The sequence below is a fragment of the Anoplopoma fimbria genome, chromosome 13, assembly GCF_027596085.1.
Source record: "Anoplopoma fimbria isolate UVic2021 breed Golden Eagle Sablefish chromosome 13, Afim_UVic_2022, whole genome shotgun sequence".
In the NCBI taxonomy this organism is placed as follows: domain Eukaryota; kingdom Metazoa; phylum Chordata; class Actinopteri; order Perciformes; family Anoplopomatidae; genus Anoplopoma; species Anoplopoma fimbria.
Genome location: NC_072461.1, coordinates 26,628,242 through 26,641,379, shown reverse-complemented (window position 1 = coordinate 26,641,379; position 13,138 = coordinate 26,628,242). Strand labels below are relative to the sequence as shown.

General features: G+C 39.5%; 1 protein-coding gene across 1 annotated transcript in view; it reads left to right on the top strand.

Annotated features, from left to right (window-relative positions):
- fras1 (Fraser extracellular matrix complex subunit 1) overlaps positions 1-13,138 on the top strand; it is a 262,161-nt gene that overhangs the window by 205,643 nt on the left and 43,380 nt on the right. The window contains exons 37-42 of the mRNA XM_054610644.1: positions 147-394; positions 1,093-1,244; positions 2,955-3,117; positions 3,707-3,839; positions 10,317-10,507; positions 12,721-12,877. Of these exons, the coding sequence (XP_054466619.1) occupies positions 147-394; positions 1,093-1,244; positions 2,955-3,117; positions 3,707-3,839; positions 10,317-10,507; positions 12,721-12,877 (1,044 nt within the window). The remainder of the gene's footprint in view (positions 1-146; positions 395-1,092; positions 1,245-2,954; positions 3,118-3,706; positions 3,840-10,316; positions 10,508-12,720; positions 12,878-13,138) is intronic.

Genomic DNA, 13,138 nt, shown 5'->3' with positions numbered 1-13,138 from the left:
GAAAACTTGTAGTTGTTGCATTGAAAACTTAAACTAAATACTTTCTCAGAAAAATCAGCAGTTGCACAGAAACATACAGGCCCTCAAACCAACAGTGAAAACTACAAACACACACACCTCCATTCACACCTTCTCCATCCCATCAGGCGACATCTTCACCTTCAACGACGTCACCCGCAACGTCCTGCTCTACCGACACGTCGGCCTCACCAGCCGGGAAGACGCCATCACCTTCTCCGTGAGCGACGGCATCTCCATGGCGACCACGGTGGTGCAGGTGGCGGTGCTGGGCGCCGGGGGCGACGGGCCCCAACGGGACCCTGCGGCCACGCTGTCGCTGGAAGTGGGCGAGAAGAGCAGCACCGTGATCCGACGCTCACACCTGGCCTACACCGTGAGTGTGGCAGAGCCTCTCCTCAGACTGAAGGGCTTCAGTTTAGGTTACAGATTAGAGAACATTTTACAACGTTCACATTTCTCTTTAACACTTTGAGTCGGATAAGTTGATATTTTTAGGTTTTGTTTTGGAGAAAAAAACAAGCTTGAAAAAGCTTTGACAAAGAATAATATAAAGATTGTTTTTAATACATCTGATCATGTGCACTTTACATTGTTTAAATATGTAGATCTAAAAGAATACATTTTTTTACCATTTTTTTGCCCCCGAAGGCTGTGCCATCGGTGTGTGAATGGGTCGTTCTTATTGTAGTATCAGTCACTTTCTTTTGGCAGGAAACGTAGCAAATCTTTTTTTCATTTTTTTCATGGATCAAACTCACCTCGTCAAATGTAACATACAAACAATTGAAGTCTTAAATCTTAAATCATAAGTGTACCATTAACATATAGTTTCCTTTTCTATTAACTTTTGAAAACCTTAAAATTTGGCAACGGTTTCGGGTTTATCTTGTTTACCTGAAGTGTCCTTTACTGTTCAAATCGAGACCATTTGTTAGTCAAGATGACCACACTTTGAGAATGGGATCTGAGGTTTGTTTTGCTGTTAAAATGAATTCATGATCGCAGTAAAAAATAAACATAAAGCAGAATAAATACACGATAGTTAAGCTGTTGTTTTGTGTCTCCTCGTAGGACAACGCGTCCCCAGACGAGAAGATTCAGATCCAGCTGGTGTCGGTGCCGATGTACGGCATCCTGACCCGGAGCGAGTCCCAGCAGGAGCACCAGGAGCTGAGGGAGTACTCCTCCTTCACCATGGAGGACGTGAGCGAGCACAGGATCAGGTAGGGAGGAGTCCATGCAAACCTGAAGAGTGCTTCAATGACTGAAGTATTTGACTTTCCTTGGTACTTCATAGTTTTACCTCGTGTTTGTCAAACAGCTGTAACCAGAGAAGTGTTTTACTTCTCTTCAAAGGGTCGAGAGTCTCTAAAATTGGGTAGAAAAGTGCCCAGAAGAATATATCGGTTCCCCATGATGGCTTGAATTGTACTTCAGAGGCTAATAAAAAACTGAAAATCCGCACAAAACCTGCAGCTATGAAAACTCCAGAAGCAGTGACTGCAAGCAGTAAAGGTTCATGAGGGTCCATGGGAGGGAAGGGAGTGAATTAGTGCTTTTTTAGTTCTTCAGTAAAAATAAAAATAAAATGTTCTACTAACAGCTCCCTCATGAAGACAACGTTTTTAGGAACTTGTGAATGAGGATCCCCTTTTTACAAGATCTTGTTTCCACCTGAAACCTGCAGACATGTTGAGTTCATCCAGTGTTTCATAAAGGTGTTTCATAGCGTTATAAATCCACAGAGGACTGAAGAATCCTTCAGAAGGAAGTTATGGATGTGTGCACTTTTTAATAAAGAGGCTTTTCACTGATTCCACTCTGTGAGAGATAAAACGGGCACAGAAAACTCAGTAGTTGTTGCTCAAAAAACTCAGGAGTTGTTGCACAGAAAACTTAGTAGTTGTTGCCAAGGAAACTCAAAAGTTGTTGCACAGAAATCTCAGTAGTTGTTGCTCAGAAAACTTAGAAGTTGTTGCCAAGGAAACTCAAAAGTTGTTGCACAGAAAACTTCAGTAATTGTGCTGAGAAAATACAGTAGTTGTGGATCAGAAAACTCCATAGTTGTTGCTCTGCAAACTCAGAAAAATATTGCTCAAAGAAATCTGTAGTTGTTGCACAGAAGTGTTAGAAGTTGTTGAGAAAACTCAGTAGTTGTTGCACAGAAAACTCAGTAGTTGTTGCACAGAAAGCAGTAGTAGCTTTGAGGGTTCTTCAGTTGCCGTCATGATCAATTCCTGTGATTGCAGTCAGAGTCGGGGGGGATCTTGTTCCCCTTGGCAACACGGCAGAGGAAGACGCTGTTATAGCTTTCTGACACATTTTAGTTTTTCTCTTCAATTTAACGCTTCTCACGAGACGAGCACTCTGCCAACATTAACGTTCGAGCGACAACACACCAAGAAAAACAAAGGAATTATCCTTCCACCCCTCCCATTACATTCAGTGACTCAGCCTGATGCCAATTAGCACCACTCTGATATTAGCTGCTGGAGGTGCTGAGGCCCCGTCTGAGAGCCGCTGATACGAAACATTCTAACGGCTTCATCTCCATAACGCAGGCCCTGATTAGCTTTAGCACAGGACTATCCTCCGGGGTTGGGGGGGGGAATCTGCAAATCGCCCATATTAGTTCTGTCTCCGTGAAGTTTTTTTGGCTCGTACAAAAACAAGAGCCGGGGAATTGTTTTTATGAGAATTAAATGGGATTAGAGGAGAAGTACACCGGTATGGATTTGAATTTTATTAGTGCTTTGCAGAGATTAGCAGCTGCATCGTTGTGGGAGGACTAATGCGGAGCTTTTCCAAGTCCTCTTATCGGTCCGGGGTTATGTTTTCATTAAAGGAGATTTATTGCGTCAAGCTAATTAGTTATTAAACGACATACACATTCAATGCAACGTCTTAAATCTAACCGCTACCTCCATCTTCAGGTACATCACCTCCTTGGAGACGGGCAGCCAGCCGGTCACCGACATCTTCCACTTTGTGGTTTACGACGTGGACAACAATCGCCTCGACAACCAGATGTGCACCATCACCATCACCTCTGCACCCAGACAGCCGCCGACGGTCACGGTCCGCAGCGGCATCAAGGTGTTCACACGCACACACACTCACACACACTCACACACACTCTGAGAACTGAAATCATCCTAATATATGAAATGTTATAATGTTATGGTCTGGTACAGTACATAAACAAACTGCACAGTTATTTCCCCTCCATTATCTGTCTGCTCATAAGAGGCCGAAATCCAGAAATACTCTTTAGAGGGTGCTTTTTCCAAGCAGCTGCCGTATTCATAAACTTTTTTTATATTTCTTTAACGAGACAAAGAAGCCGAGAATGATGTTGTCCCTCTGAGAGCGTGATACTCAGAATTTCAAGTCATTTTTAACCCACTAAACTGGAATGGAAATGGGACTTTTCTTTACTATATAAGAACAGTATTTCAAAGGCCATTCTCAAACATTTAGACATTTAGAGGCAACAAAAACATCTGGAGATAATTGAGAGTGTCAAGTAAGAAGGAAGTGGAAATTAAAGGTCTTTTAATATCAAAATGTCAAACCTTTTCTTCTGTTATGATAAGCCAACCCTCTGTCCGCAACATTGTCGATGTAAAAATGATCCGTAGAGCAATAAAACATCTGGACTTGTCTTTTTTTTTTTGTCGTTAAGGTCCAGGAAGGCGGCCGAGTGCAGCTGTCAACCAATCACATCATCGTGTCGGACCTGGACACGCCCAGAAAGGACCTGCTGGTTTGGATCGTCAGTCCGCCAAAGTACGGCTTCATCGAGAACACCAAGAGAGGTGAGATCTGCTTTTGTGTGTGTGTGTGTGTGTGTGTGTGTGTGTGTGTGTGTGTGTGTGTGTGTGTGTGTGTGTGTGTGTGTGTGTGTGTGTGTGTGTGTGTGTGTGTGTGTGTGTGTGTGTGTGTGTGTTTTTATTAAGCCTCATGTAGGAAGAACTCGTATGTTTTTAAATTCTTATTTTGAATTTTCTCTTAAGCTACAAAGACAATGTAGGAGTGGTCCAGATGTGTCGTAGGAGTCATGTGACTTAAGTTTGCTGTTATTCAAAATTAGTTTTGCACTAATGGATTTCATATGTTATATTACTTTGTAACATTTGCATTAAAATGTCCTATATTTGACTCTATATCTATATCACTACAATATGAACTTCTCAAACTGCAAACAACTTAAATATGCACTAATTGAAGGTTAAATTGTCTCTGTATATGATGAGGTCAGTATGAAGTGTAAACAGGTTTCTTTTGAATGCCTTAAGCTTTGTTTACATATATTTTTGTGCACTTGGAACCTCCACACAGAGGGCGAACAAAAATGAACTGCGAAGAATCAAAAAGACGACGAATGTTACTTTTGAACCAACCTCCTCAGTGCAGAGGAGGGATTGTAATAACCTGTAAACTCATATCTCATGTTCATGGACTAGTGCATCGCCCTATTAAAAGCCCGGAAAGAAAGAACTCAAGAAAGAAGAAAATGTATTTTAAAGAAACAAAGCTGTAAACACTTTCGATTTGGCTGCAAAATGTTTCATTTTTAACACCTCCTATTTCTAAAGTATCTAATAACGAATTGGCCTTTTTATATTATCCTTAGACATTTAATCCAAATTACACAGACAGCGTCCTGATGAGCGGCAGAGACAGATGGATAGTTCCTCACAAGTAGGTTTATGCAAGTCACTGTCCAAGAGGAAACATCCTCCGGTTGCAATGCCAACATCACCTCCTAAAGCTCGAATTCTTTCAGCCATTTTCAAATCGACCTATTCCCTCTTCATCCCAGTGACGCTACGACCCTCAGGTGACCCAACATTAACAACACTACTTATTTTCTCCCATTCCTTGGCTTCAGAAGGTCCCTGTATTCCAGTGCTGATAGTGTTAAAACGTATAGATTTTCCTTTATGTCTCTGAACGCATTGTGAAGTTTGCTTTTTTCTTTTGTGGCATGAACCCTTCTGGACATATGAGGCAGAAAGCGTTGCCTTATATGGTATCATGGGGTTGTTCATTGTGCTCATTTGCTATTCTCATGGACGACCAGTGTTTGCAAGAAAAGTAAGAGAAAGTTAAGATAAAGAAAGGAAGATGTTCCTGCACGAGGCCGATGTTTCGTTCCTCCTTTGTGAGGTTTCACATCAGAACATTGACGACACATACCGTACATGTATTTCTGTTTCTGTGTGTTTGCTCGTCACACCTGCACCGCCCCGAATCATTCTCTCATTTCTATTTATGTCACACTGGTACGCACACAATCCCCCGTTCTGGATTCCCTCGCGGTGCGGCCGCCCATCTGTCACAGCTTCATTATGTCGTGGATTAGCAGCTCCAGGTAGCCGGCTGCAGATGGAGCCTTTGTTGGAATCCCAATTTTTGCCCGCGTGTCTGCTCAACCGCCAACGTACTTTTTCTTTTTCTATTCTTCAGAAAAAGTTTTTGATATAAAAAAAGAAAAGAAATAGGTGGGAAGAGTTGAAAAGGAGCTGATCCGCTCTGGGAAAAATGTCTCATTGTTAGAGCAGAATAGAAGTCAAAAACTAAATTTGATACGGACTGACAAAGCAAAAAGAACACCAGATACTTACAGGAAAGTCATACATATGGAGCTCATTCATCATTTTACACAATGGATGTTTCAGAGTTTCATGATTCACACAGTTTGCCATCAAAACAATAGAAATATTACCAAAAATAACTACATTACCTCATCGCTCTGCATCCTGCAAACAGCTGTGTTTTAAAAAAGGAAAAACTAGATTTATCTTTATTTCACTCGCCTCCAAAACAAATGCAGCCAGATCAAGAACTTCATGACACAAGGCGGTGGTGCTTGTGGAAAACAATACCACTTTTGTCCACAGGGGGGCACCAAAATCAACTCAAAATGAAAGTTGCTTGTAGTGGTTTCAACAGCAACTGAACACCTGGTTTTAAGCACAGACTGTATGTAAGAAGTGGACTTAGTCATCATGACGTCACCCTTTGATTTTGCTGTTGAGAAGTAACCATATTTGGACTGAGGAGGAGTGACGTAGAGACGCTGTATACGTCTCTGGTGTCGACCTGTCAATCAGTGTGTAGCCCCGCCCTAAAGCATCCCCTGCTTTATGGTCTGTTTGACTCTAAATGGAGCATCATTTACTAAATGAACATCATGCTGTATTGAAGAAGACTTGAAACTAGAGATTGAGACCATAAACTCATGTTTACAATGTTTACTGAGGGAATAAATCAAGAGAGAAGTAGAGTCATTTTCTCATAGACTTCTATACAACCAGAGGAGTCGCCCCCTGGTGGACACTAGAGAGAATGCAGCTTTAAGACACTGCCGCATCGGCTTCACTCGGCAAAACAGATTGCCGCCTAGTGTTAAGTTGAAGGCCTCGTGCATTAGCAAAAGGTAATACTGAGCTGATACAGTATGTTAAGTAGCACTTTGCATTTTTGAATAACAGATGTGAAGTTATGCAGATGAGTCTGCATGCAAGAAAGAGTCAACTGCAAACGGTAATGAAGGATAAACACATGGAGTCAGATATTTAAACATCGTCTGCTGCAGTAGACAAACAGCTGGTCTCCTGCCTCCGTTGTCCTTGACGGCTGCTGGAGCAGAGGGACAGTCGTTGGTATTCAGCGGAGTGGGTCGGCGGTGAGAGGTGACTGGACGGCTGCTGTCACCGGGGTCAAAGCGGGAGGCCGGCCGGTGTCAATGCTCCCCTCAATAAAAATCAACATGCACAGGTTGTGTGTGGACGTGGAGCTGTATGGATTCATGCACATGTTGGTGTTCTGCATCTGCACTGCAGGACAAAATACAGAATACAAAACACAAACCTATATACATGTGCTGGATTCATATGCAAAACAGCTATTAGCCAATCATTAGCATTATTAGTGTTAGCACAGAAACAGGCACTCATACAGAGACGCATTAAAGATGCATTTTAATTATAATAGCTGGTGCAGATGCATTTAAGCATACGCATATATCAGAGCATATTTACATTTTAAGATGAGGTTGGTAATGTTAGTTGGTCCATAAATGCGCTGAATTACTTCAGTCAAGAGGGACATCACTTTATACCGAAGGGTCACATTTCCTTTAAGTTATATTAAATGTATTTATATGCTTAAGAATACGTTGTATTCTGTATTTTGTCTTTAAATGCTTTAAAAGTTGTACAACTTCCATCCCTCTCTATCCTTCGAGATACTTTTTGGATGAGGGAAAAATGCCAAAGCCCAAAAAAACTTTTAATGAGCATACTTTTTCTTTTTTTTTTTTAAACTCTTGACCTTTCCTCTGGCTTCACTGCCAGAAATATCCACATTTAATGGGTTGCCATGAAGTTTACTGAGCATGTTAATACTTATTACAGAGGATGAACCTTTTGGACACTTAATAACCAAAATGTCAAAGTGAAATGTACCAAGGCCACATTTACACGCAAGATATCTCTTAACATTTATTGGCAGGTCGTCGAGCATTTACAGAATAAATTCATGTTTGCAGGAGGGTTAACGTTTTTAATGAACCTTTCTCTCTAGTGTTTCCTAAATGACTGAGTCTCTACAAACAGCAGTATTTGTCTTTATGTTGCTCCTTTAATGCAACACCTCAGCATTGTGAAGAGGAGAACAGCCTCAGGAGCAGCTAGCAGAGCTTTACAGTCTTTATGAAATGATCTTTCACTCATGCATTCATTTATTTAATTCAACATTATAATTAACACATTTTGCACGAGTGTACAGTGACATTTTTTATTTTCATTTTGCTGCACAGGAGACAACATTTAAGTTCCTTTGCAAAAATAGCATTATCACAAAAGTATCCAGAGGTCTTAAATATATTAAATACAACATTTTTTACAAAAATTATTCCTTTAAAACAACTGTAAACTTAAATTCCGAACTAGAAAAATCAATATGAAGAGTGATTTTATTGATTATAAAAACTTAAATACAGGTAGTCATCTCTCTTAACCACTTCAATAAGGGCTGCAACTATTTTCATTATTGATTAATCTCTTGATTATTTTCTAGATTAATCGATTAATCATTTGGCACATCAAATTTCAGAAAATGGTGGAAGATTTGTCCAATGTGATGTCTTTAAATGTCTTGTATGTCAGTCTAAAACCCAAATATATTCCGCTTAGTATGATATAAAAGAGAGAAAAGCAGGAAATCTCAATTTTTGTGCCATTTTTGCATGAAAAATTACTTTTATGATAAATGTATTGTATAAAAATAGTTGACGATAAGATTGAATCTCTTGTGTTAGATCCGTCGGTTAACAAAAAATGTAGTTAAATCTCAGTTGTTTTTTATTTGAAATATTTTTATTTAGGTGTGAAAGCAGTTTTTAGAATTCACTGTATCTTATCCTTATACTAATAATAATTGTATTTAAGTAGTACTTAATTACAAAGTGACAGCGGTGGAAAGTAACTTTACTCAAATGCTGTAGTTTCGCACATTTTTTATGTATTTCTTTGGACTACAACCATTTAAATTTGACTTTCTTGCCATGATTGAATATATTTTATCACATTTTTCTCTATGAAATGACAGAATTTGTGGTTACATTACAGCATCTCTCCCTGTCGTCTTAACACCATCATATCTGAACATTATGTCCCAGAACACATCTCATTTCCTGCAGTCTGTCTGCTCTCATTTAGTCTCACCACTCGTTCAATCAGAGACACACACACACACACACACACACACACACACACACACACACACACACACACACACACACACACACACACACACACACACATATCTCGGCCATGTTACTTCTCTATTTCCCCTCTGAAATCAGAACATGGGCAATTTCCCATCTCCATCAGATATCAGAGGTCAGATAAGAGACTCCTCACCTGATGATTGAGATGTGATTTACTGCTGTGCATGACACATACACACACACACACACACACACACACACACACACACACACACACACACACACACACACACACACACACACACACACACACACATCAGCTATTCCCTTGGTGCACTGAAACCAGGACTCATCCGTCTTCTGTGACGAAGACTCTCACACTTTGTCCCAAAACCTCAAAGGTTGATTTTGTTCATTCACTTCGTCTCTCCTTCGCTGTCACAAAAGATCCAGAACTGAAGGGAACTGTTAAAGTGTCTCGGAGCATCAATCCTGCATCCAAACTGCTCGACGATTCCGACTAAAGGGGAAATAAAAAAAGGCAATTTGGAGAAAAGAGACAAGGTTCACCGTCATTCCAGCTGTCAGATGTTAAAAGTGATGGCCGGGTAAAACTGGTGACTTTTGTTTTACAGTACCGGTAAATGTCTCAGAGGACAAAGTGGAGCTGTAATGTGAAGCCAGAGCTGGAGAGACACAGGAAGGGAGAAGCTGTGAATTTATGTAAAAAAAGAGCTTTTTAATGGTAAAAAAACAAACATGCATTCCCAATTAAAGCCCAGTGGAGATGAGTTAACCCTCTGAAACCCAAGAGAGTTCCTGTCATATTTTAATCTCTGAGGCTTTGATTTTCACTGCAAAATAAAAGTTCTGCACCTCTATGGAAACAATACAATCATGGCTAGAAGTAGAGAGAAATCAAACATGTCTTTAGTGCAGAATAATACAGTTATAATGCCATAAATCATAAAAAAGAGAAAAAACGCAAGTTGAATTTCTTTGATAATTTATTTTACAAAAACTGGAAAACAATTAAATCTATATATCCAACATTTCTACAAGTGTTCACAAGAGTTTCCAATGTTGGAAAAAAAGAATTAAGGCTCTACATGCTGTATATATTGAACTATTTCTATTTTTACAACCTCTACTTCAACCTCTCCTCTCTGCTCTGTGCTCAGCAGCCTGAATTTCATTTGAAGTTTTACCGATTTTTTTGTCACATGACTGTTGGTCTCATCCGAGTCAATCATGGCTCCATAGTTGCACTGAAGAGCTCAGAATTTATTGTTTTTTACAGAATCTGGTTTCTTCAAACGGTTGATTTGGGGCGAGACTTTAAATGAGACAAGTTTGTCTTGAAATATCACAATTTTAAGTTTCGCATTGGTTGCTTCTTCTGACTGAAGCATAAGTCACACATGATGTGTTCAAGGACCGTTGTAAAGATGATAATCTCATGATAATTATGTTTTTTACAGCTTCTGGTTGTGATAATACAATTTGTTTTGGCAATTGTTCAATCCCGCTGTCTCTTGATTGTCTCGTCCAGCAGGAGGCTCAGTTGGCGGCTCACGGGTCGTCACCCCAGATGTCCCTTTCTCTGTGGACGACCTGACGTCCGACCACATCTTCTACGTCCAGGACAGCAAGCGTGAAGCCAAGGTCCAACAGGACGTCTTCAGCTTCTACATCAGCGACGGACACAGCCAGACAGAGGCGTTCAACGTTGAAATCGACATCCAGGTAACAGGTTCTATGGAAGCCCAGAGAGGCCAGTCAGAAAAAGAAAATCTGGTGATCGTTTTTTTTATCTTAATTGTTTTCACTCTAATTGTTTATGTCCTAAGAACAGATAGAATTAAAAAAAAAAATCCAGTATGATCTTTTTAAAGTTCATTGTAAAAAAGATTAAAATACTTTGTCAGATGATTAAAATACTTGTGATCTATTTTTTGATCTAAGTTGTTATCACTTGTGTGTTAAATGCTTAAGAACAGGTGTTAAAAAAATATATTCTAAATTACTTTTTTTCATCTGACTTAAACAGGTGAAAGAAAAAAGTTTTTGTCATGGGAACTTTTGTGTTTTGCGGGGATATTTAGTTTGTTGTTGTAATACTAATTTCGGCCACAAGAGGCTGAAGTGCACCACTGCAACATGTTCTGAATAGGGCTAAAAGCATTCATGTTTTCTTCCAGTTTAAATTTAAAAAACTTTCCAACAAACAATATATGAGCATTGTGTTTAGAATGCATTTCCAAATTAAACAAGACAAAAAATGTTTTTCACCTGCCAAAACCTTTTATTTTTCACATTTTTCTACAAATATTCAACAAAAAATTAACCAACAGTAGAAAAAATATTCTTTCACATGTTCTTTAGTTCACACACAAGAGAAAACTATTAAGATCAGACCTGGTACATGGATACCAGAATGCTTTTTCTCAAATTTCGTCTCAGGGCTTCCGTAGATTTCTTTGTACCAATAACTTTTAAAATATTTTAGCAAGTATGTTTTTGTAGCTACGTCTTGTAAACATAAAGTAAATATCCAAAAGTGTTTTTAATGGTAGTTTTCCGTAATATTAATACCTACAGTATATATTGACGTCACCTGGTTCCAAACAGGATTTGCATCACCACCATAAGACGACACTGTTAATTTTCTATATCCGCCTCACCTGACACACCTGACACACACATTTTCTCTACACTTCTAACAAGAAAAAAACTCTCCATTCAGGAGATTTCATGTCCTTTCCTTCAGCACCTCCATCTGTCCCAATCATCACCATGAGACGTTTTCAAACTTTGTTGCATAAATCATTCTGTCACTGATACTCTGGCGTCCCATTATCATGTTGACAGTGAAGGTAACTCTCTAAAACTTTGAATTAACTAAAGATTTCCTACTTTACTCGACTGTATTCTGTAAAAAAGATGAATTATCTCTGTCGATCATTTCTGGTCTTCAAAAGAACTCAATAAAGGTTCTTGATTTTTTATTTATAATCATAAAAACTGACAAACACACTGACAGGAAAAGTTTTAGTTGGGACTTCACAGCTTCACACACCAGTGATTTAAAAATGGACCAAGCCGCTGTCTTTAATCTGCTCGTGACTTCTTCTCAGAAAGCTAAAGAACGGCTGCGTCCTCCGGCTGTCAGCCTAAACTAACTCAGCATCCACATCCATCACTTAGGCCCGTTTCAGGTCTTGAGTTGAATTGATGAGGCTGTCAGTGAGCTGTGTGTGTGTGTGTGTGTGTGTGTGTGTGTGTGTGTGTGTGTGTGTGTGTGTGTGTGTGTGTGTGTGTGTGTGTGTGTGTGTGTGTGTGTGTGTGTGTTTGCATACTGTAAGCCTTTGTAGAGTGTGCTGGGTAGAAAAATCAATGAGAGAGATCTCATAAACAAACTTAAATGCACGTTGTCAGCTCTCTTCACCACAGCAATGATTTTATTTTGAAGAAAATAAGCGATTTCTGCAACAATTGTTCATTATCGATTAATCTCCAGATTATTTTCAAGATTAATCGATTGATGGTTTAGCCCATAAAATGTCATAAAATAGTGAAAGATGTCATTCCAAGTCTCAAAGTGTCATTTTTTTGCCCAAAAAACAAATATATTGAGTTTTATATGATTTAAAACAGAGGAAAGCAGGATTTTTATGCCGCATTTTATGCCATTTTTGTATGAAAAATTACTTTAATGATAAATGTATTATGAAAAAAGTTCAAATAGTTCAAATAATTTTTCTGTCGATTGATTTATCTTTTAATAAAACAATCGTTGCAGTCTCTTGTGCTAGATCTGTCGGTGAACAAATAGCAGAAAATTGAAAACTTACTTTAATGATAAATCGATTGTCAAAGTAGCATTTATTGTGTTATTTATTATTATTATTATGAAATAAAAGCCTTATACGGTTGTTTTTGTGTTGTTTCCCCCTCAGCAGAGCAGACAGGACAGAGAGCCCGTGGTGTCGGTCAGCAGCCTCCACGTGGAGGAAAACTCCGGAGTCGTCATCACCAACTCGTCTCTGAGCGTCCACGACCAGGACACGCCGGAGAACGAGATCCTCTTCACCATCATCAGGAAGCCGTCCTACGGTGAGCTGAGGACAGCACACACACACACACACACACACACACACACACACACACACACACACACACACACACACACACACACACACGTATAAATCCTACACTCGTTATACTACAATAAAACTGAATGAACAGAATCTGAACATCACAACCTTGATGGAGGACAGATTTATTCCAGCTCTTTTGTATGAGCCTGTTCTAGTTTTATGGAGGTGTTCCTGATAAACTGAGAGTGTTTCACTGGAATCTGAACTCGATTTTAGC